Source organism: Sinocyclocheilus rhinocerous, unplaced genomic scaffold (assembly GCF_001515625.1).
Source record: "Sinocyclocheilus rhinocerous isolate Xijiao unplaced genomic scaffold, SAMN03320098_v1.1 scaffold85, whole genome shotgun sequence".
In the NCBI taxonomy this organism is placed as follows: domain Eukaryota; kingdom Metazoa; phylum Chordata; class Actinopteri; order Cypriniformes; family Cyprinidae; genus Sinocyclocheilus; species Sinocyclocheilus rhinocerous.
Window position 1 is genome coordinate 1,151,484 of NW_015649998.1, and position 25,243 is coordinate 1,176,726.

At 36.5% G+C, this 25,243-nt stretch overlaps 1 protein-coding gene across 1 annotated transcript in view; it reads right to left on the bottom strand.

Annotated features, from left to right (window-relative positions):
- atp10a (ATPase phospholipid transporting 10A) overlaps positions 1-25,243 on the bottom strand; it is a 57,594-nt gene that overhangs the window by 20,970 nt on the left and 11,381 nt on the right. The window contains exons 2-10 of the mRNA XM_016516008.1: positions 17,396-17,600; positions 16,781-16,866; positions 7,890-7,996; positions 6,997-7,128; positions 6,245-6,375; positions 5,741-5,993; positions 4,357-4,574; positions 4,065-4,259; positions 1,579-2,140 (exon numbers count right to left, since the gene is read on the bottom strand). Of these exons, the coding sequence (XP_016371494.1) occupies positions 1,579-2,140; positions 4,065-4,259; positions 4,357-4,574; positions 5,741-5,993; positions 6,245-6,375; positions 6,997-7,128; positions 7,890-7,996; positions 16,781-16,866; positions 17,396-17,600 (1,889 nt within the window). The remainder of the gene's footprint in view (positions 1-1,578; positions 2,141-4,064; positions 4,260-4,356; positions 4,575-5,740; positions 5,994-6,244; positions 6,376-6,996; positions 7,129-7,889; positions 7,997-16,780; positions 16,867-17,395; positions 17,601-25,243) is intronic.

Here is a 25,243-nt window from a genome sequence, read left to right on the forward strand (position 1 = left end):
AAGAAATCAGATGACTTTTGGCCATTTGGCCGTGAGCCGTTATTCATTAATTCTGCTGGAATAGGCCTCATGCGCCGTCTAACTGGGGCACGGAAAAAAAAACAGACTTCATTAAAACTTTAGTATGATCAACAAGCGTTCTAAAGCATAATCAACACTGAACATCAAAATAAACTAACCCAGAAAATTTGATTCATTTCATAAGGGGGAAGGTTTGGCAGCATGCCAGGCGTTTGTTAATCTGAATTCCAAATATAAAAGAGGAGAGCCATTAAAAAATAAAAGAATAATTCAAAAAGTTAGACAGTTGAAATCATAGATGGTGAAATTCATAGAAAGTGTCTTTTAGAAGCTACAAGATGGATGGGAGCAAACCTGTCAGAAATGCAGCTTCAAACTTTCGATAAGACGAACTTTTCAACAAGATGTTATGAGTTATGCTGTTTTTGTTATATCTGTAAAAATAATAAAGAAATAATTGATAATGGGTAGGTGAATTAATGAAAAAAAAATGCACCACTCGAGGCAGTTATAAACTACTTTTATTTTTAAAGAAATACTGGATACTTTTATTAAGAAAAGGATGCATTAAATTGATCAAAAGTGGCAATAAAAGCATGTATTAAAGGGATAGTTCACCCAAAAATGAAAATTTGATGTTTATCTGCTTACCCCCAGGGCATCCAAGATGTAGGTGACTTTGTTTCTTCTGTAGAACACAAACGAAGATTTTTAACACAAACTGTTGCAGTCTGTCAGTCTTATAATGGAGGTGAATGGGTAATCATGGCTTTGAGAGTAAAAAAAAAACATACACAAACAAAACATCAAATTTTCATTTTTGGGTGAACTACCCCTTTAAGTTATTTATTTCATCTTCGAATCCTAAAGTAAAAAAAAAAAAAAGTATACATTTTTTCCCCCACAAAAATATTAAGCAGCACAACTGTTTTCAACATTGATATTAATAAAAACTGAATGTCTGAACTGTCCTGAGTGCGTTCGCGTCTTCTTCAGCCGGGCGTGAGGCGTCTTCTTCTTGCTTTACGGTGGATTGCAGACTTATACGTGCATTACCGCCACCTATCTCTCAAATGGACCATTGACACTCTATCTACAATCTCAACTGTATCTTGACTTAAGCACTAAATTAGCATATTAGAATGATTTCTGAAGGATCACGAGACCTTGAAGACTAGTTTAATTGCTGTTAAAAATTCTGTTATTCTAAATTATAGAATTATATTATATTTATAATATTTAATTGTATTTTACATAATATTTCACAAACTTTTTGATCAAATAAATGCATCTTACCGACTCCATGAAGCACAATCTTTTGAACGATAATACATGTACATATACATATATTAACACGTATATGAAATGGAGGGAGAGAAAGGGGCATTGGGATTGGGACATGACACGAGCCAGACTCAAACCTGCATCACTATAAGCATGTAAACTTCATATTTTGAATATACACTGCAATGCATCCGTATTATGCATCAGAGCAGCTAAAATGTTGAACCCTAGAAATAAAGTGTGGGAACAATGTGCTCATCAATGTTAGCATACCTGTGGCTGGTCTGATCAAATCCATGATGACTGAATCGGCACCCTTGGTGTAAACTGTGATTTGCTCAGTCAGCGGGTGTTTTACCACCACTGACATCCTTTTTCTTGTGGAATCAAACCCCAGTGTGTGCAGAAGCTCGAAGCTCAGCTTGCCCAAGTGTGGAAGCTCCACGTTCACCTGATCCGGTAAACGGCCGACAAGAGCACACTTATAGGCCCGGGCTGCATAAACCAACGCTGCCTCGTCCGGTGACTCTGCCTCATATCTGAGCTCGCATTCATCCTGAGCCAAAGCTTTTGTTTTATCAAAGTTGGGTGGGCCGGGGCTGAAGGCATGCTGCAGGTCATGCTCTGGACGCTTCTCCTCGTTCAGCTTTGTGAGCGTGCTCTCGGCCGAGGGGGTGGACAGCATGCTGCAGCCCACTTTATGGGAGGACGAGCGGTTGGTGGCTAGACTGGAGGAGCTGCTGTTGTTGGAGCCAGAGGTCAAGCGGCTCGGAGTGAAGCGCTTGATGAAGTCCTCGATGGTCTTCACTGGAGACTTCAACTCGTAGCGACGCACCTTGATAAGATCCAAGGAACATTTGTCAAAACAAAACTCCTTAAATATTTGTGTGCATTTAATACTGCAGCCAACTGGGAGGATGATTTGTAAACCATTCCATAATAGATGGTAAGGCAAATGTTTTTAACCGCACATACAATGACCTCAAGAAGTTTTTGAATACTTAAGCATACTGCATTCTGAACTCAAATAAAATATCGAACCAAGAGGCGTTTATTTTAAATGAAAGATTCACAAGACTAAAAAAACATAGTTTACTTAATTATTAATTAATGAATTATTCTTTTTTAACTACAAGAATATATGAAGGTGCCTGTGTGAACCAGGATTATTAAAGTTAACTCAAACTAAAACCATAAGAAAACACTTGAAATAAAATAAATGGTAACCGAAATAAAATACAAAATGTATTTTAGCTACTTTACAAGGCAATTTCTCATTTTCATTTAAACTAAAACTGAAATAAAAATGAATAAAAACCATATAGACGTATTTAAAAACAACTGCAAAAAAATAAAAATGACAAAAATACACAAACACGAGATCAAAATGACCAAAACTATTAACTAAAATTAACATTAAACCAGAACACAAAAATAAAATTGAATTCAAATTATTAACAAAAACTATATTATATCAACTAGACACTAAAATAGCACTGGTGTGAACGGAATCCACTAATAATCACCTTGAGACCAAATGGTTAAAAATAATCGCAAAAATGGTTTAAGAAAATTGAAATTACTTCTAATAAGAGCTATTAAACTGTTTGTAGATGCTACTTGGTTTGATACATTACATTTTAATTCAAGCTTATTTATATATTTATTGATTAAAGATTTCATTAAGATTGTGTTTAACAAATTTAAATTAATTTACGACATTAATTTATGCACAAATAATCGCTCTCAAAATAAAATTGAATTCAAATTATTAACAAAAACTATAATATTATATCAACTAGACACTAAAATAGCACTAGTGTGAACGGAATCCACTAATAATCACCTTGAGACCAAATGGTTAAAAATAATCGCAAAAATGGTTTAAGAAAATTGAAATTACTTCTAATAAGAGCTATTAAACTGTTTGTAGATGCTACTTGGTTTGATACATTACATTTTAATTCAAGCTTATTTATATATTTATTGATTAAAGATTTCATTAAGATTGTGTTTAACAAATTTAAATTAATTTACGACATTAATTTATGCACAAATAATCGCTCTCAGAAGTGAGGATTAATTAAAAAAATCGTAATAGAGAAACTGCAAGTTAATGCAATGAAATATGGCAGAACTTTAAGCAGCCATCAATTTAATCAAACACCAAATGCAAATCACTCAGCTCAAGATCAGACTTGTATTATGAAGGGAGGACAAGTCTTTGATCGCAGTATCTGCCAGATCTTACATACACACTTGTAGAAGTATGCAGGTCATACGCGAATGCTGGAATGGCTCCAGAAAAGGTGGATTTTGAGGGCATCTCATGCCATAAATTAGTAGAGGGCAACATTACACATTTGAAGGATAGACCATAAACATCTTTTACACAGAAACAGGAAGTTGCTCCAACTCTACACAGCAGAAAACCACCAAAGGAAGTTAACTGCGGCCAAAAAAAACACCACAGCCCACACACAAGACATTAAGAAATTTGTGTGATCAAAATCTGACATGAGACACTTCAGTTGTCCTGAGATTAAAACAAATCTCAATCTTAAACCGATATCAACAGCTGTTAGTGAAGCATGATACCTGACAAAAAAGCCACCAGGATTGAAATGACTATAAAACTGACTATTTACTTTCTGCACTGACTTCTTCTCAACGGAATGTCCCGAATTGCGTCACATTACTGACGTAAAGCAGGTTGCGAATGTCAGTTTCAGTTAATTCCTGGTGGTCGGTCTGCTTACCTTCTGCCGGGGTTGATTGGGTGAGGACACAACCACAGTGTTGCAGATAGTGAGAGCAATGAAAAAGTCAAAGACGTCACACAGGTCAGGGGGGATCTGGTTCAGGGACTGACTGTGAAAACGCATGAACTCCATCTGACTGCTGCACTCATTGACTTTATCCATGAGCTGGGGATCTGGAGTAATGTCCTTTTCCTGTCAAACCAATAAAATAAAAGAGCAAATATCATTAAGCATTGGGATAGTGAGCGATACATGTACAGCTTAAGGTGGAGAAGATACGTTTTCTAACCATGGGACTGCTGAAGGCAGTGTGTTTGGACAGAATGCTGGCCCGTTTGGCTTCGGCTCTGCTCCCGGTGCGACGGTGAGATTTAGTGCTCTGTGATCGCAACACCACTTTTCCACTCTGGTGGCTGGTGACGCTGTCCCGCCGTGGGAGAGTTCCACCATGAGATGTACAGTCCTCCTCCTCTGAATCCATTTCCTGGTACATAGCAAGCCTCCTTGCTGTGGGAAAGACACTCTTTGAAACATCTGGGCTGTACATTGAAGACCTAAGGCTTCTGGCACTTTTTCCTCATGCTAGTCTTTAACCTGAGCTGCCTTACTGGGGTACAGGCTATAGACGAAGTGAACTACATATTCATTCATTCATTCATTCATTCAATCAATCAATCAATCAATCAATCAAATCTATATATACACACACACACGCACGTTTAAAAAGTTTAAATGTTTTTTTTTAATAATTTAATTTTTAAAGTAATTTTTAAAAGTAGTATTTTATGCTCACCAAGGCTGCATTTATTTGATCAAAAACTATAATATTTTGAAATTTGATTACAATTAAAATTACGGTTTTCTATTCTAATATGATTTTTAAATTTTTTTATTCCTGTAATGGCACAGCTGAATTTTCAGCAGCCATTACTCCAGTCTTTCTAATATGTTGTTTTGGTGCTTAATAAAAACATTTCTTATTACTATCAATGTTAAAAACAGTTAATATTTTTGTGGAAACGGCAATCTATCTTTCCAGGAATCTTTAACAATTGTAAAGTTTAAAAGTACAGCATTTATTGGAATAGCAATTTGTAACATTATAATGTCTCTTAATTTTGTTTAATTTACAATTCATCCTTGCTGGATAAAAGTATTAATTTCTTTTTAAAAAATAATTGTGGGTAACACTTTAGTTAAGGGACCAATTCTCACTACTAATTGGTTGCTTATTAGCATGCGTATTACTAGTGTATTGGCTGTTTATAAGTACTTATAAAACATATTAATGCCTTATTCTGTATGACCATAATTTACCCCATATCTAAAGTTAACAACTACCTTACTAACTATAAATGAGAATTTATTGAGACAAAAGTCATAGTTAATAGTTAGGTAATAGTGAGAATTGGTCCCTGAAATAAAGTGTGACTTAATACTGCTACATGTATTTGAATGATCTTAATTTGGGGGCTTTTTGATATATGCCATTAATTGTAATAACTATGATTAATTACATTAATTGACATAACATGTAATTAACTCTATTAATATTTAACATGATTGACAGCCCTATTATTTATACAACATATTGCTCATTTACAGAGAATTAATGGTGTGCAAAGAACTACACTGGCCCTTGTTTTAGCACTGCAGATGCTGAGAATCCTAACCATTGGCATCATGCGAGTACTCGACTCCTGCCACAGTACAACGGCGAAACACCATCTTGTTTTCTGTGAGCGTGCCGGTCTTATCAGAGAAAATGTACTGCATCTGGCCCAGGTCTTCTGTGATGTTCAGAGCCCTGCACTGGAGGTGAGAGTCTGTTTCCTCATCGTACAGCTCCATGTCCTGATGAATAAAGTACACCTGGCATATCTTCACTATTTCAATGGAAACGAAGAGCGAGATTGGGATCAGCACCTGCACCAGAGAAAAAGAGAAGTAGAGAGGTTTGTTGTAGGTTCATGCAGGGTCATCATTTCAACTACCGCTGAGCCTACAAACCAAATGGGAATTAAAGGAAACGTTAATCCAAAATTAAAACAGAGTCATTATTTAACTGCATGGTGACTTTAAATCTAAAATAATTAATTAGATTTCTTCTACATACGGAGCATCAATGTTAATCTGAAGCACATGGTAACAATCCCCTTTCACCACTTGCTATTCACCTGCAAAACTATTATCATGGTCAGGAAGAGATAAATGGCTGAGACCACTGGAGATAAGTCTGTTCCTTCTGGGCTCAGGACGTCAAAGACAGGCCTCTTATCTCCATACTGGAACATCCACAGGCCATGTCCTAGAGGAGGTTTCAGAGACAAACACTTGACTGTATAAGGCATGGTAAAATGGAATCTTGTTTTTTTTTTCTTTCACTGGAGATGTTCAAGGAATCTAAAAATGTTGAATTAAACCAAAAAATAAAATAAAAATCACTGCTTCCTCTAAAATGCTTCCTCAAATCAGATACATTCAATCAATCACTGAAGATGTATTTTTATTGTGGTAAAAAGCATAAAAATATAAATCTTTTGCTGAAAAGGGAATTAAAAATGATGTATATATTAAAATAACAAGATTGTCTGAAATAAACATTTCCACATGCTTAATTAAATACTTTAACTTCATCTTGTTTGATTATTTTTTGGTTTTAATTTGGGACTTGATGCAAAAGATAAGATTATTCATAACAGATGAATCTGCAAAACAGCTTCACATTACGTAACACTTTACAACAACAACGAAAAAAAGAAAAAAAAAACTTAAAACGGTAACTAACACAATAGTAAGTAATAGTATATGGATAGTTTGGATGAGCCACATATGACATTTTAAAATAGCCATTATATGCACACCTCACAAACATTTCAGTTATGACAGCAATAATAACTTGGAAGAAAAACTGACAAGTTTTACGTACCGATGGCGGAAAAGAGGCACATGACCAGAAGGATGATGACACACCAGAACACATCTACGTTCATCTGCCGCTCCAGTTTGCTGCGTTTATAACGAGGACCGTTGTTGTTCAGCATTGCTTTTGTTTCATGACCTAGGAATCAGTGTAAAGCAAAACACTCACTTTTTGTAAAAATAACATGAGCTGCACCAGTCAGATGACCAGTCATCAAACAATTTCTATGTAAACATGAAAATCACAAATCACACAAAATTTGCAATTTTGTTCTTTGTGTTTGTCTTAATACTAAGTAGTTACCATACCTTTTTGATTCCTTCTAAATGCTATTTGTAAAGTTTTTTTTTAATTCTTGGTGACATTTAAATATAAAAATGTGAAAAATGTAAAAAATATTAAAATATGGGGAAAAAATAAATAAAAATTACATACTAAAGATATAATTTAGATATTGTGTGAAAATGATTTAACACAAATTATAATTGTCCAACAGTTTTTATTTCTTTCACAATCCATAAATTAATCAAAAGTTAGTGTACTTGTAACAAATTAGCCAGTAAACTGCATACTTGATGAGATGCGTGTATAGAAAAAAAAGAAGGTAAATTAAATGTTTAATAGAATATTTAAAAGTATGTAATGTCCAATAAAACAGCATCATTTCCCAATTATGCATAGAGTGTAAATATTTAAAATAAAAAAATAATAAAAAAAAATTGCACTTTTTTGTGATGGTGATGAAGTTACTAAAATAAAAGATCTATGATCTAAGATCTATATGTTTGACGTAATACATCATTTGAAATGTGGTGGAAATGACACTTTAGTGGACAGCATGTAAAATTAAACTACTGTAGTGGACTTTTCCAGTCCTGGTTTGGAATGAAGCAGCGTACCGGCATAGATGACGATTCCTACAGCCTCCTCTGTGTTGCGGATGGTGCAGCCCCTGAGCAGCAGATTGTCTTTGTAAAGGCCGTCTCTCCTCCCACTGCGATGGATTCTGTCATATACACCATGCAGGTTTCATTTATCACACTTGTAACACAACATATCTATGAGGATTATACATAATCTGAATCTGAATTCCTCATTTGCTAGAACTTCATTACACTGGAAGCTAACAATAACCGTGTGATGTGGATATTGCCAAGGGATATCCACATAATTCTGCGTCCCTTGTTGTTGACGACATCGATCCATCATATTTGACAGTCCACAGGGTTTCCCTCAGGATCCCTCTTTCACAGCACAAAATCAATAGTAAAGCCATGACCTCAGTAAAACGGCTCTGTACACAGGTAAAGCCCTGCGGCCAACTGGATCTCACGTTCACTGCAGCACTTTTTGTAAAACCCCAAAGCCGTGTCATAAAAGAATTGAGCAAAGTAAAAAGATTCTCATGATAAATGAGAGCGAAGGAGTGGCGGGGAATGAAATCTTAAATTCAACGAGACCTCCGATCTGAATGTTGCGTGTGATTCCAACAACGGGAAAAGGTTCAAAAGGCCCCAGGGCTAAACTTCCTGATAAAAATGGCGTCATATGCAAATTAATTCGTGCTGAATGAGCGCTGAATGCTAAACAACCTGTGGAGGAGCTCAATAAGCTTTAAAGCAAGCACTAATCCCAGTGCTAAATTCAGGATTACATCTGTTAGTTAAAAAGCTGTTTGCTGTTGCTGAACTTTTCCTTTGTCAATTATCTGACAAGGCCTCCGGCAAGTTTTTGTGTTTTTTATTCCATAGTAGTGCATTTAACTTTGAGCTTGGCCCTGGTTCATACCCAGACCTGATATATTAGCTGTATGTACACCCCATGCTGTCAATCACAGTTCTGGTTTAGCTCAGAGCCATTTGCCTATTTGTTAGCTTGGACAAAAGTGTCAAAGTATGGCTAGGCAATATGGTCCAGTTAGGCCTTTATGGTAAATGTAATAACTGTATATCATATGCCTGCAAAAAGCATCTTTCTCTTAGGTCATTTAAATATAATTTATGTATTATGATGGAATAAAATGTATTGTAATCAAGATATAAACTGCAAATACTAAATCATATTTCAGTTTTTTAGGGTGCTCGTACAAGCATAGTTCACTCAAAATTGAAAAGAGAAAAAATCTCCTATCCTCACAAAGGCTTTTATTATATATTTCTTATATTTAAAAACACAGTAAAACAGTTAATATTGTGAAATATTATTACAATTTAAAATAACTTTTCCGCTTCAGCAGATTTTAAAATGTAGTTTGTTCCTGTGATGGCAAAGCTGACTTTTGGTTTGGAGGACTCTGAGTTTTGTACTCGCTGGTGCGAGATACTAAACAAATGTTCGTTTGATCTTATGGCGCTGGTGATTAAGGAGACTACGAAACAACTTGAGTCAACACGTCAGGAGTCGAAAACATTGGAGTTACAACTTGGTGAAATCGTCAACAAAAGTTAACAGAACTGAAAAAAGATCTTGACCGACAATGGGCAGAACTCTCCACTGTGATTAAAGCGACTAAACGGAGGAAGTTTCCAAGGAACAATGATGACTATCAGCAAGGAAGGATTTATTTTTGGAGGGATGGAAAACCAGATTCACAGACTTCTCATTGTAGTCGAGCCACCTTTGAGGTCCCCCCTGGACGCTGACAGCCTGGGGAGAATAGGTTATGGGTCTCTTCAACATCGGGCGACTCTGACTCTGATGCTGCTGGTCGATGGCGGAAAAGCTTGGGTTTTTTAAACCGCACTCGGGCGGAAGTGCATGGTACGGATTGGAAGGCAAGAAGTTCAAGAAAAGATGTAGAAGGGGTAAACGAAAGAGGTTCTTCGCTTCCTCCACGACTGACGAGGAGCAATCAGAGGAAATGGCTATGAATTTCTCAGATAAGTCACTTCCTAGTTTTTGCATTGCTGCTCTTAGCAAAGTACTTTATTTTATTCCTACCACTGAGGCTAATGACTTTGACACTATAATTGACTTTCAAAAGTTTTTTAGATCCCTGAGACTGAGGGAATTCTTTGGTACAACTGAAATATCTACTCTGTCTGATGATGCACCTTCTGTTACTGTACAGCACAGTGTCACTCCTGATTCGTCCAGTATTCATCTTCCTTTTAAAAGGAAGTCAACCTTTATCCCACCGCGTAACAGGAACGCATCTTTGGATACTTACTGCAGGCTTGTTGAAGCTGATGTTAAGACTTTGCTAAAAAAAAAAAAAAAAAGAGACAATATAAAGCATATAATAATTTATCAAAAGCAGAGAGGGATGCTTTATTTGATCTTAAAGGAACACTCCACTATTTTTGAAAATAGGCTCATTTTCCAACTCCCCTAGAGTTAAACAGTTGAGTTTTACCGTTTTCGAATCCATTCAGCCGATCTCCGGGTCTGGCGGTAGCACTTTTCGCTGTAGCTTAGCATAGACCACTGAATCTGATTAGACCGTTAGCATATCGCTCAAAAAAGACCAAAGAGTTAATATATTTTTCCTATTTAAAACTTGACTCTTCTGTGCTGGGGACTATTTTCAGGCGCTGCGTAATATCATTGTGCCTGCTGCACCCATGGTACTGCAGCAAAGTTCCTTGATTATTACGCTGGAATGTAGAGTATAGTTCCTAGCCATATCGGCCTAGAAAATAGCAACTTTTCATTTTCCGTCGGTCTTGGTACACGATGTAACTACAGAAGAGTCAAGTTTGAAATAGGAAAAATATCGAAACTCTTTGGTCATTTTTGACCAAAGAGTTTCTATATTTTTCCAGCGCCTGAAAATAGTCCCCAGCTAGCGAGATGCTAACGGTCTAATCAGATTCAATGATCTATGCTAAGTTACAGCTAAAAGTGCTAACGCCAGACCCGGAGATCGGCTGAATGGATTCGAAAACGGTAAAACTCAACTGTTTAACTCTAGGGGAGTTGGAAAATGAGCCTATTTTCAAAAATAGTGGAGTGTTCCTTTAAAAGAGACACTGATGTGGTTGTGCGCCCTGCCGATAAGGGAGGGGCTATAGTGCTTCAACGAGCTACAGATTATGAGAAGGAAATTAGGAGACAACTAGATGATAATTTTTTTATGAACGTTTACCTGCTGACCCTACTAGTAAATTGAAAACTTATGTTCATTCCAAGTTACAGCAACATTTTGAAAACTGAGAATTCAGCAAAAATGAATATGAATTTCTTAAAGTTGATTTTCCGGTTACACCTTTGATATATACATTGCCTAAGGTTCACAAGGGTGTGGATACCCCTTTGAAGGGTCGCCATTGTGAGTGGTATTGGTAGTCTTACTGAGAATATTTCCTCTTTTGTGGATTACTTCATTAAACCGTTTGTACCTATGTTGCCATTCTATGTAAGAGATTCTATGGATTTTATTGAATCATTGTATGCGGTTGATTTTTCTGTCGATGCTGTTCTTCTCGCTACACTAGATGTTCAGAGTTTATATACTAACATCCCTCATGAGGATGGCTTATGGGCGGTGGAACGGTTTCTAAAACAAAGACAGAATGGAGTGAAACCTAGTACGGCATGTTTGCTGGATCTTATAAATATTGTTTTGACTAATAATTACTTTTGTTTTCAAAATGATTATTATGTACAAGTGAAGGGAACAGCAATGGGCAGTAAAATGGCATTAAATTATGCCTGCTTGTATATGGGTGTATTTGAAAATGAGTTAATTTTAAATGAATCAAATTCTTTTTTACCTAAGATAATGTTTTATAAATGGTACATTAATGACATCTTTATGATAACGAATTCTACACCCGCTGAATTGTTGCTGTTTTTGAATTCTCAACTCTAGAACTGAACACTTGAAGTTCACTATGGAGTGTGACACAGAGAGTATCAGTTTTCTTGATGTAAAGGTACACATTTCTGAAGGTAAACTTCAAACTGAATTGTATCGCAAACCAACGGATCGAAACACGATTTTAAGAGGTGATAGTTTCCAAAACCTCTGATTAAAAGCCTGCCTATTAGCCAGTTTAAGCATGTGCGTAGCACTGAAGAGTCTTACTCTCGATGGTCCGCTGATTTGGCTTCAAGATTTCTACATCGAGGTTATCGTAGGGAATGGATAGAAGAACCTAAGAGGAAATTTGATGATACATCTCAAACACAGTGCCTACGTGCTACAGGTAATGAAACACAATCAGGCAATGGCCCTATTTGTTTGGTTAGGTATTCAGCATTGGGTGCAGAATTTTGTAAGGTTCTATACAGGCATTGGCATATTATTTCCAGCGATTCTAAATTGTCTCATATTTTCAAGGATGGCCCCCGTTTGGTTTTTAAACGTCAAAGTAACCTGCGTGACATGCTTGTAAGATCGGAGTTTCCGTTTAGTGTAGTGAAACCTGTCACTCTTACTCTTCCTCCTGGTAATTATATATGCGGCAATTGTGCCCAGTGTACTTCTACATATAAATGTAAATCTTTTAGCCATCCACACACTGGTCGTAATATATTGATAAGTGGTACAATTAATTGTTAATCTACACATGTGATTTACCTTATTCGTTGTCCATGTGGTCTTGCTTACGTTGGAAAAACTTCTAGATCATTACGCACCCACATTAGTGATCGGAGTAATATTGGGGGGGGGGGTTATATCAGTGTGCGGACAATACGTTTGTTCTTTTGTTAAAGCTGACTTTTTAACAATATTTAGAATTTTTTATATATTAAAATGGAGAACAGTTGTATTTTTCGCAACATTACTGTTTCTACTGTATTTTTAAACAAATAAACAACCCTGGTGATTACAAGAAACTTGCTATAACATTTTAATAACATTTTATATATATACACCTTATGTATAAATTTGTGATATATAATTTTTTCTTTTTGTCCATAAAATGCAAGTCACTGGGGCCAACATTCACGATTCTTTGAAATATCTTCTATTCAGTTCCACAGAAGAAAGAAAGTCATCAAGTCATACAGATTTGTAGCAACATGGGAGATGAGTACATTTTCATTTATGGATGAATGAACGTTTTAAAAGTGTGTAATTGGCAGAAATGTTGTTTATTGTCTGCTGCCTGTCACGTCACAGCTCAGATTAGCTGCTAATGTACATGTTTGTGTGGTATCATCAGTCAGTAAGCAATGTCATTTTTTCTGCTGCACCAGAGTAAATAAGCTGCCTTCAAGTGCGCCTGGGAAACTTGTATCTCAGAGTCAGGCATTCGTTATTATGATATATGTCACACATTCAAGACACATAACACAGAAGTTGCCTAAACAAAACAAAAGAATTATATTGTGAACAAGAAGCCCAAATAACTGTAACTGAATTAAAAATGATGAAAATGACAGCATGTAAAATTAAACTAACTTGCAACATCATTCCAAGTTTCCTACTCGTAAATACAATTCTGCTTGGTCACCCATTTGCTCAAAATGACGATATTTTTGACTCCACTTCAAAAGGGCATATTAGTTACATAATATTTACCATTAAGGTGACTGGACCAAAACAACATGCCCATGCCCTCCAGGTATCATCTCCTTAGCCTGCACTGCACATATTCGCCAGCTGGGATGATATCTTAATGCAATAAGCTGTCGCTCCAACAAGACACAGTCCTGGGCGCCCACCGTGCATTATGTACCCCCTTTTGCTCCGGTAAGCCACTTTGACAAAAAAAAAATGCTGGCACCCCACCAGAAGCATCTGTTCTCCATCATCCAGGGAAATAAATGTCATAATCCTTCTGGCTCCTGTCAGCTGACTCACTGGCCTGCTTGTCATTACCATACCATGTGCAGCAGGTTTTCATCTAAACACAGGAGATATACTTCAACCTACACAGCCCAGTTGTTTTACTACTGCTACAGCAGTCTGCTCAAATATATTATGTATGCTCAAGCCTTTGACCTGTATGCGTTAGCCACCATTTAAGACTGCAAAATAAACAGTACAACCTTAATTCACACTTTGAAAGTCTAAATACCAGATTAACAAGCCTTTTTAAAAAGTGAGAATACTAGGATTCCTGGCACCACTCTATGAAACGGGGGCATTTTCCAGTTTGATAAAGTGATTTAAAGAAGATTTTGTAGGATTTTAAATATCCCATCAGATAAATTTACCTATACTGTCAGATACTGGCTTGATAGTAAAATGACTGACAGTTTTAGAATGTAATTTGACATTACAAACCTTAAAGATCAAGAAATTAGAAGGTGCTTCTTAGAATTTTAATGATGCTACTTCTATAAATATCCACTTTCAATTATCATATGGCATATAATATAGCTTGGTAATTGACCAATACTAAGACTGTCCCCTACTCTAAATCATAACACAACTTAAATAAATAAAATAAAACAACAGAAAACTTATCCTTGAAGAGTTTACTTTTTGAAAAGATAATGATTTTATCTTTCAGCTTTGTACTTTTTTGTTAAATTTATAGAATTGTACATTAAAATAATGCTTTAAAAAGAGAAGAAATATAATTGTAACAGTGTAAATGCATAACCCAGGGAACATAACTTCATGTCTTTTTAATAACACGCATCTACTGAAATATAAAAGTACATACAGGGAGAACAAAGACTATATAATTACTTTTATTTCATGGATTTTATTGTCATAAAAATGTGTATATTTACTAGGTCGACTAGTAGTCGTTCATTTTAAGCATTAAGCGCAGAAGCTAATGATTATAAATGTGTCAGGGAAAAACAGTAAGGAGGCTGCATTAACATTTTAATAATTCACTGATAAACTAGGCCTAGTGCCTTCTTTGTTCTTGGTTTAAGAGATGAACTCGGCGACACTGACTCGTCATCTCTGCAGTAGTCAGTGTTGGGAAGGTTACTTTGGAAATGTAATAGGCTACAGATTACAAGTTACCCTATTTAAAATGTAATAGTAGTGTAACTTTTTCAATTACCTTGTCTGCCCTAGCTCCCCTAAACCTATTATAACATGATCTTTTGTCTGCTAAATTACTACTGTAACATTACAATAGATAATAATGATGTCCTTCATACAGTATTTTGAGTGATGACTGATGAGCAATGGGCTACTGCTGCTTAGCTAAGTAAACAAAGACAAAACTACAATAGCATATTTACAGATGGAACTGACCTGCACTTGAAACCCTGAACAGTAGGCCTAGTTTTGCTTCTCTGCTCCACCTGTGCGCTTCCACAGTCCACTCCATTCTCACTCTCGCATTGATTACTCCGATCCAAACCGTTTGGCGGAAGCGCGGAGAGTGTGCACGCCGAAGCATTGCCAGTCACGACTAACCGATTCATGATTTATTAGAGATTTAATTATCGAATGATATTGTCTTTTTGCGGCTTAATATTCACAGACACTAGTCCATATCGCGTTTTGATTCAAGTGTACTGACCTGCTTTTGATTTATTCGTCCAAAATGTGGCATCATATTCCGTCCACGTTAGGCTATAGGAATTCCGTTTTTATGACTGGATTCTACGAACCAATCTGTGTTCTCCGCATCGCGAAAATTATAGGGCCGTATGTCTCAGAGTAGTCAGTGGAATTTGGGAAAGAAATCAATTAAATCTGTATGTGGATGTGTGTAAATATTCAAATGTAATCCCCTTTGTAATCGTTAACATTTTCATAAGTAACTGTAATTTAATTACACGTTTTTTCTTAGTAACCGTAACGGATTAGTTACATTTATTTTGCTGTCTGTAAGGCAAGCATACACTTGAGTTTTGCGCTCAAGTTCACAGAAACCGAGACGGCAGAAAGCGCATCCTGTTTGCTTCCATTATTTTACAAAAGCGCGTTCGAGTCTTTACAGATTCGTAAGCTGTATTACTCTTATCTGTGTGACCAAAAATGAGGGAGTATTTCAAAAGTGAGCGAGCGTAAGTGAACGATTAGTTGACTATTAGGGGGCAGTCCTAATATTTACTGATATAGCAAGGAGACGTTAGAAACAGTGGTGAGGGGAAATTGTTACTGTATTGTACTGTACTGTATTACTGTATTTTTGTTGATATATTTAGAAAAGTGTCTATAGTAACACTTAGTAAAATATGGCATCAATTATTGTTACGGTCAATAATATGAATAATAATATAAGCAAGGATCACACATTTTTACCCTCTGGCCCTTAGAAAATACATGTTGCATCTAAACACACCAGCTTACAACAAAGGTGGAAAAAACATTCTTCATACTTCGGCAGCAGCATGGCAGCATAATTTATAGCCTCCTTCCATCTTCCAACCCTAACACTTACAAACAAAGACCCATTCCTATAGTACTCCAGCAGAGAACGCTGCTGGTGAGAGATGGTATAAGGTACAGTACAATAATTAGGTAGAATAACAGGGTTGAAAAGTCACCAGAATAATGCTGGAGTAAGAGAAATACACACTGCCTCTCCATTAAAAATATTAAACTGGATCTATGTGGGTCACAAAATAACCATTCATCCCGTTATTTGAATCTCGGCAGCTAATGGAATTTTAATCACTGCCGGCAAAACAAAACAGTGGAAAGATCTGTTTTGTTTAAATGGTTTATAGAAATGAAGATCATTGAATATAAAGAAGGCGTACACATTTCCAGATGGGATATTACGTTATTAGCTATACATACAGGGTCAAACTAATTCACAATACAGCGATTTAATCAAGTGAAGATTTTAGAGTGAAGAGCTATGAAATTTCATTGGAATTAATAATGATTAATGCCATTAATCATGATTAGGTTGGGCCATAAATGAAGCAATAATGTAAATGCACTTAAAATACATAAATGCATTATACTTACATGTATCCACGAAATCTGTTGAGGTCATTGTTGGGCTTCTCACATTCAATAACACTGTTGTATTTTAATGGGTCAAACTCACAGTCCTGCAAATGAAAAACAGATTTGGGATCTGAACATATAAATATTTTAAATTAAATTATTAATGGACATTTCACCCAAAAATGGAAAGCCTGTCACCAATCTCATGTTGCAAAATTTCAGTCTATTCCTCATCTTTTTATGATTTTGGAAGACTCTGAATATATAGGGCACAAGATTTATTAACTAATATTTTTGTATGAAGCAATAGCAGAAGGAACTTTTTCCGAGATTCACTATTTTTTGGCTACACCACTCTTTAACATTCGGTTTTTGTTGTCAAACTGTTCAGATCAACTCTCTTATTGACATCTTGAGACGCAACACATAAAGGGTGAGCAGCAGTGAGGGAAATGAATATTTGACTTTGGTGAGTGGTGTGAAATGACTAAAGTTATCTCAGTGGGCAAGCACAGACCATCTGAATACACACACTATCACATTAACTGTTCTTGACACCAGCATGCTTCTATTCAGTTCTTTACTCAACTTATGGGATTTCACAACAAACACACCACAGTCCTGAACACTCACCAGGTCGATAAAGCTGCGCACCACCTGCCTCTGCTTGAGGTTGGTTTCACCATCCAGTGTGGCCGTCTCAATGTGACACAGGCGGTCAGGGTCGCTGCTGCTGAGCAGCAGAACATCCGCCGGCAGAATCTCATTGCAGCGCAGACGAATGAAGTCTCCGACCCGCACCTCTTTCCAGTATTTCTCCACATACCGTTTCTCACTCCTACAAAGGGCACAAGAATACAAATGTAACTTACCCATAATCATGTCGCAAAGAAAAGAGGCTTCGTTACTTCACAGAAGCCATTGTGTCCTAATGCCTTCTAATATTGAATATTCAAATTATTAAATTTAATTTTAACGTTCAAGTTTAGTTGGAATTGAAAGATGGATGGAAATTTTCTAGAAATCTAGAAAACCTCAGATTCACTGATTGAGATAATACCACAGAAACAAAACAGAGTCAGACGCTGGTGAAAACATTTCGGAACTTCATCAGGACAGACTAAACAATATACATGAATCTGTTTTTCTTACCCATTGGAGAACTGTGCTCTTAAAAATAACTGTCTAGAAAATGTTCAATTTTCTCAATTTGCTTGATTTACCATAAATGTATTTTGACACATGCCTCTGCTGCTCCTGTTGTTTTCTGCATTAGTAGTGAACGGATCCGTAAGCAGTAAAAGTGAAAAAACAACAAGATCAAACAAACTCCACACAGGACTGAACAATAAACAAACCACATCTGTGCCGTGTTCAAAACTGGGAGATTAGTGTTCATGGTGCTGGCCTAACATGATGGGCAACATGACGCCTATTTCAGGAGGACAAAATAATATTACAGGGCTTTGGCAAACATGGCTGCAGGGACTCTGGCTCTCCGAGCGCCGCTGCTAAACAAACCTTCCTTCTGTTTCTTTTCCCGCCCTTCTACACATAAGAGCACTCTTTTACTGCCACGCGGGAATGTAGGGTGACCTCTTACACAAACATGGCTTCAAGAATTGTACAAAGTAGAGGAAGAACTAATTCTCCATGGTTTAAGAGGAAGGAGAAGGATTCACCTAATGGCAAAGGAGGAGAGGTGAAACGATGGCCACCAGGAGGTTTCTTTGAGTCTCTTGGCAGACAATAGCTCGCTGCAGGAATGTATTTCTGTAAGCCGGTTTCATTTTCCCAAAGTCAAAGGGTCTTTTGAATGGGTTTTGGGTTAAATGTCTGAAATAAGGTCTGTGGTTAACGCAAGCTCAAGATATTTTCAAATTTTATTCTATGAAAAAATACATCCACCTTGTGATTTTTAGAGCTTGTATTTGGCTTGAAAAATGTGGTTGCTAAAGAAAAGTGACTAAATGGGACTACAGAGGCTGTTGGGAGCATTAAACAATCACTTAACACCAGGGGTGTGAAGTAACGAATTACAAATACTCACGTTACAGTAATTAAGTAGTTTTTATCAGTAATTGCACTTTTTTTTGAGTAGTTTAAAAATTGTGTACTTTTACTGGAGTACATTTTAAGTGATGTATCGGTACTTTTACTCCGCTATTTTCCTCCGTTTGTAGTTGTTACATGCTTATTTTAATTTCATTTTTATCCATCAACCTGATTGGATAGATAGTAATAGGTCTCGTGACTTTCGTCAAATCAAATTGTGCATAGAAAACTTTAACCGGCAACTGTTTATCATGGCTGCTGGAAGCGCATTCTTCAAGCATCAAATCAGTCGCACTTTCCTCGAACTTAATATGTTAAGGTAAATTTCGGATTTCTGCTTACTAAATGATTTGTATATATGCATGCCTATCTACTGCATACAGTGTTAACTCCCGCAAGTGCCACGTTCGGTAAATTCCCGGCTCAGCAAAGAGACATGCGTGTGTGTGTGTGTTTTCCTTTGAAAAAGTTTCCCCAGAAATACTTTGCTATTTAATGCATTTTTCCTTACAAATTGTATTATCAGCATAACAATTCGAGTAAATGTGTTAAAGGTATGCCATCCTTCTAGAACAATGTGCATTTATGTTAAAAAAGTAACATAAATGATCAAGTTTAGTTATTCTTATTTCTTCATTGCAAAACGCTAAAACTGGCACCGTTTTGGAGAGAAATGGGCTCTCATTTTAACCCATATCATGGTGTGTGATGCTGAACTATGAGTTTCTAATGGTGTTTGTATTTGCACTGTTCTGCGTTTATTATGAGGGGCTAGAATCCACAGCTCAGTACTCACTACTCATGAGTACTTTAAAATAGGCTACTCTTTTACTCTTACTCAAGTAGTTTTTTGGACAAGTACTTTTACTCTACTCACACTACATTTTTTGGAAGGTAATGGTACTTTTACTTGAGTATATTTTTTCAGTACTCTTTCCACCACTGCTTAACACAAGTGAACTCATCTACTCCCTAGTTTTTTTTTTTTAATAAAGACAGTTGTCAGAGGCTAGGTGGTGACACTGAAGTCATGTGATTATGGTTAACTTGGTGTACTTCTGATGAATATAATTAGGCTTCAAAATTCATGAACGTTGTGTTCATTTGTGTAGATAACCATGATAAACAAAACGTTTAAGAATCATAAACTTTTGTTGGTCACCGAGCTTACTTTCTGCAGTAATTCAAAATCCAATGAAAAAATCCTATTAGGGTTGTTGTCAAAGGCACAAGGGTGATGCTAACTCACACAAGGGTGATATGTCCCTCACTGCTGTGCTTTTGAGAAAGTCGCATAAATGACAAAATAACAAAAACTGCCTAAACCACTCATATGTTCACCTGTTATTTTGAGGCATGTGAATTACACACTTCACCTTAAAATCAACTCTGAACCTACGTTTAACTGTACTGCTGATTACAGGCACATGAATGAGGGTCAAACAGGTCGGACAACATTGAGAGGAAGCAGGGGCAGACCAGGATGGTCATGAGGATGTTACACTGATAATGCAATTCACAATCTAGCTAGTTTTATAAATGATTCTGGTTACTGTAAAAACTGTTGAAAGTTAAGGATTTGGAGGAGGCGTCTTTGTAAATAGGGCTGAACGGTTAATTGCATTTGCGATAATATCGCGATATGAAAAAAACACGATTTTTCAATCGCAGAGACTGCGATTACACTCGGTCACGTGACACGCCAGAGGAAAGAGGCGGGGTCCACTTGAAGATCGTGTTTTTATATTTCTGCAGTCTACTTTAGTTTGTGTGATTTGTTACTGACTTTCATATTCATGTTTACATCAGGCTTATTTGTCAGTGCTTTATGTTGTCATAATTATTACATGCTTACAAGGTTGGAAGTTCAACAAATCAGTCAATATACTACTGTGATTGTAGTTGTTAAATAAAAATGTCATTCATATCAATTCATGCATCACCTAATTTCATCGTAACATATAGGCCTGGCCTACAGAAAAGAACATTTATGTTTAATCTATAGTGTGTTGGTCATACTATACAATGATTTATAGCTCATAAAGAGCTTTAAAAATAATTGCATATTAAATCGCAATCGCAATATTGGTAAAAACAAATCGCAATTAGATTATTTTCCAAAATCGTTCAGCCCTACTTGTAAACATACAACTCAGATAATGATACATGAATGGAAAAAAGAGCAGTCGGAGAGAGAGAGAGAAAATTAAGTTTAGTGAGATAATAAATGTGTAAACAAGGATGACCATGAGCACACAATTCACCAATTCAGTTTCAGGTTAGATCTTAGTTTATTCAAGGGCAGGCTTTAAGATGGTTTAGATCCTACCTGTCCGATCGCTTTCATTTTGTTCATTTAAATGGGGAGTCATCTCAATTATCACCAGTAAAATATGGAGTGCCACAAGGATCTGTCCTAGGTCCTCTGCTATTTTCGATATACATGTTGCCCCTTGGTAATATTATTTTGGTGAGTGCTCCTAAATTTTTGCTGGTGCTCCTAACTTTTTGAAGTTGGGAGCACCAGTGCTACCAAGTAAAAAAGTTAATTTCAAGCCCTGAAACTTGAATTGAATTAGTTTAAAAGTCATCAAAGCTACAGGTATATGGACTAAGAGTCACCAAACTCCTATTTTAAATTCTTTGATGTGACGTCATGAAACCTTAAGCATTCAAATAATATAGGTGTCTTGCAATCGCGTAATTTCATCAAGCGAAATACATTTGTACCAGTTACTTGCCCTTCATAAATGTAATGACAAATCTAGTTTTAAAGTCACAATAAAACAGAAGTAGCAACAGATCTTTTCTGTATTGTGATGTAGGTTCAGGAGTACGTTCAGGTTATTGAGAGAAAAAAATGTGGTGATCAGGGTGATTTTCACCAGATGGTATTTTGCTTAAATATAATGCACACAATAAAGTTAAAAAGAAACATATTAATGGATTGATCCCAGTAAGATCTGTAACATGCATTTATATGCATAATGAAATTTGTATTCTTTCTTTAACCCTTCAAGCCACATGATTTCAATACACTTGGCTGCATAGTTTAATTTGAGCATTCTGGAGAATATGGCCTTCATAGTGTCTCTGATGCCGTGAAAGGCTTTGCTTCATGTCGAGGCAGTTACATACAGCCCTGAGGATGAACTCTACTATGTGCTCTTTTAAGAGGAGAGTGTGTATGTTTCACATCTAGATCTGTGATTTTGAGTTTGAATCATTGAAGACATGGGTCTTAGTTCACATTTTGGACACAAGTGAATTAACCCTGTGAGAAAGAGAAGAGGAAAAAAGCTAAACTAAATTATGGCTGCTTTTGGCATAAAGATGAGCATGATAAGTGGAGGTTAGAGGAAAATATGAAGTTATTTATAAACCTGTAACAAAGCTACAATCTAGAACATGATATAACCTTTATACCTAATCATTTAGAGAAAAGGTCAACCAATAATAATTTTTATTAACACCAATAACTACTAAATAATGCATTTAAAAATAATGCTACAAAAATCATTAAATGTCCAGCCCCATGTCTTCAGTAACGTTCTGTGTTAATAATGAATTCATACTAATATACAAACAGTGATGTAGGGCATTGCAGCACAGCTAAATCCCCAAATAAGCATTCACCAGATGAAGGAAACACAATATATGTGCCAACAGGGTGTATTTCCTTATACGTTTTTTTTTTTTTTGCCTACTCTCACTCAAAGATAATTACCAAATGTTCTAAATATAAGAGTTTGGTTCTATGCTAAGCACAGTCATGTTGTGTCACAACAAACTCCCATGTGGACTCGAGTGATTGTTTTTATTTCATCTCTGGAGTTTGAGGTCATACTCTAGAACCCTTTGTGTGTCACCTATAGCATTACTATAAAAAAAAAAAAACACTAACATCAAGTAATTAAGATAGAAATGTGCAAGGAAACACAGTTGGGATTGGAGATGGATTGATATTCTAGCATAGTCCTAGAGAAAAGGCCACTGGAACTGAACTTTAAGGTAATTTCCTCTAGAGACACAATGTGGAAACGGTCCACCAACAAGACTTCCGAGAGAAAACAAACTGCTCAGCAGAATAAAAGCTTCTATGGGTTGGTCTCTGAAAGGCAGATCAGATTTTGGTTGATCTTTGTCTACACAATTCCTACAAATCCAAATTGTCCCATACATACAGGCCAATAATGCATCACAGCCAAAGCTGAAGATCCAATATCAAAGAAAAACAATTACTGAACAGAGTCAGACCCAAAGCAAGCCTTCGAACTAGGGCTGTGCGATATGGACAAAAAAAACCTATCGCGATTTCTTTGATCAATTTTGCGATTTCGATTCATCACGACACACACAGACATGCTTTACAGTCATAAATGCATTCAGTGTGAATTTGAAACATATTTCCAAAAGAAAACCAATTAGAGCTTTATCAAAAAGCTGTAGCATGTCTCTAGAACAGACATAAGGCAAAATAATCACTAAGTAAAGGTGTAACAAAATGTCTCTAGAATAGACATATGGCAGAAAAAAATAAAAATAAAATCCAGTGTCCAGGATTTTTTTGCCATGCATTGGTCATAGAGCTCTTTGTGGCCTTGCCTCAATTGTTGAACTAGATTTGTTGCGCCAAGTTCACACTGACTCCGTCTGCAGTGCGTATACAGTATGTGTATGCGGTGCAGAAGCACATTTAGGCGCGCTGCATTCTGATTGGTTCGGATAGCATACTGCGGGGCAGTCGGGGGCACGGAAAATCGTGCTATAAAGCGATTTAGAAATCGCGCACGCTCAAATCGCGATTTTATGATGATTTCGATTAATCGCACAGCCCTACTTCGAACCATTGACAGAAACTAGTGTGAAACTGAGTGGGACAGAGGTCTCATGGGAGCCGATGAAGAGAAGAAAATGGAAAACTGTGCTTGCCAAATTGTTGCTGTAACAAAAGCAATGATTATTTGAAATATTTGAAGTTTTCATTTTTACACAGTTTCAGTTTTTCATGTTTCAGTCAAAAATGTTCTTTAAAATGTTGTCAAGATTTCATCATATCATATTTATTAATTTTAGTCAATGCTAAAGTGTGTCAAGCTGCAGAAAGACCCCATTTTAACCAAATTTTCAAAAATGTACATATAAACATAAAAACATACATTAAAATGTCATGTAACATAGTTAACATGCATTGTTCAGAAGTAACCAATATATTACCATGTCACAATGTAAACAGATTTTTGTAAAAGCAGTGCGATATTTTTGTTGTAAGCATTTGAAAAGAGCAGCGAGAAACACAATAGAAAGTCTTCTGATCCCGCTGCTGCCCGCCGAACACAGGAAAGGAGGAGACGCACTCGCTTTCTAGCCATTTCTATTGTTTTCCTGATCCCTCTGTCTCTCTTGAAAAATTACTCGCATTATTTTACGAGTTACACTTGATAGTGCTCTCAAACACACAATAGGCCATGTCAAACTGTCGGAGAGGTAGGTTATGAAGGTTTTAGTCATTTTCATGAATAAAAAGAAAAGAAAGCAGCACTGACTCGAGATGTCCTCATCACAATGCTCACAATCGGTCTTTGCTGCAACATAAAAAACATTTTCAGGCATTTCAGCGCATCATCCACACGGTGTGTATCCTGATCTTACATAACCCTTTCTCTTGTCGTCCAACATGAGCATCTACCTCGAGGGCTGACATCTCAGAGACCCTGCAATGTTAACAAATCATCAATATGTCTCCAAGTAGTGTTTACCCTCAAGCTAAACTTCATTTGTGCAGGTCTCTCCCAAAATAGCCCTTTCTGTCCAAACAGGATGACCGTCAGAATGAAATGCACGTTCCTTCATGTGCAGAAATATTATGGCTTGGCAGACAAGGCTCTAATTTATATTTAAGATGGTGAAAATATAACATAAACACGCCAAATAGTAAGAGCAACTCATAACAAGAAGTCACAGACAGTGCCTGCATCCTCTGCGCTTCATAAATATGTCTAAGGCCAAAGGTGGAGGTTTTCCTACACACACAGACTCACACAAAATGTTCGGCATATTGATTGTACTAGCATACAATACATATCCTACCATATACAGAAGGGTTTTTGCTGACCTTGCAGGAATCATTCAGTCCAACTGTTTAAAGGGGTCATATGATGCGATTTCAAGTTTTCCTTTCTCTTTGGAGTGTTACAAGCTCTTGGTGCATAAAGAAGATTTGTAAAGTTGCAAAGACTAAAGTCTCAAATCCAAAGAGATTTTCTTTATAAAAGTTAAGAGTCAGCCACGCCTACCTAAAACGCCTCGTTCTAACACGCCCCCACATGTCTATGTCACTATGTGGAAACAGTGTTGCCAACTAATTTTCAGGGGAAGTTGCTAAAGGAAGGTTGATTTGTTGCTAAAAGTTGCTAAATGATGTTG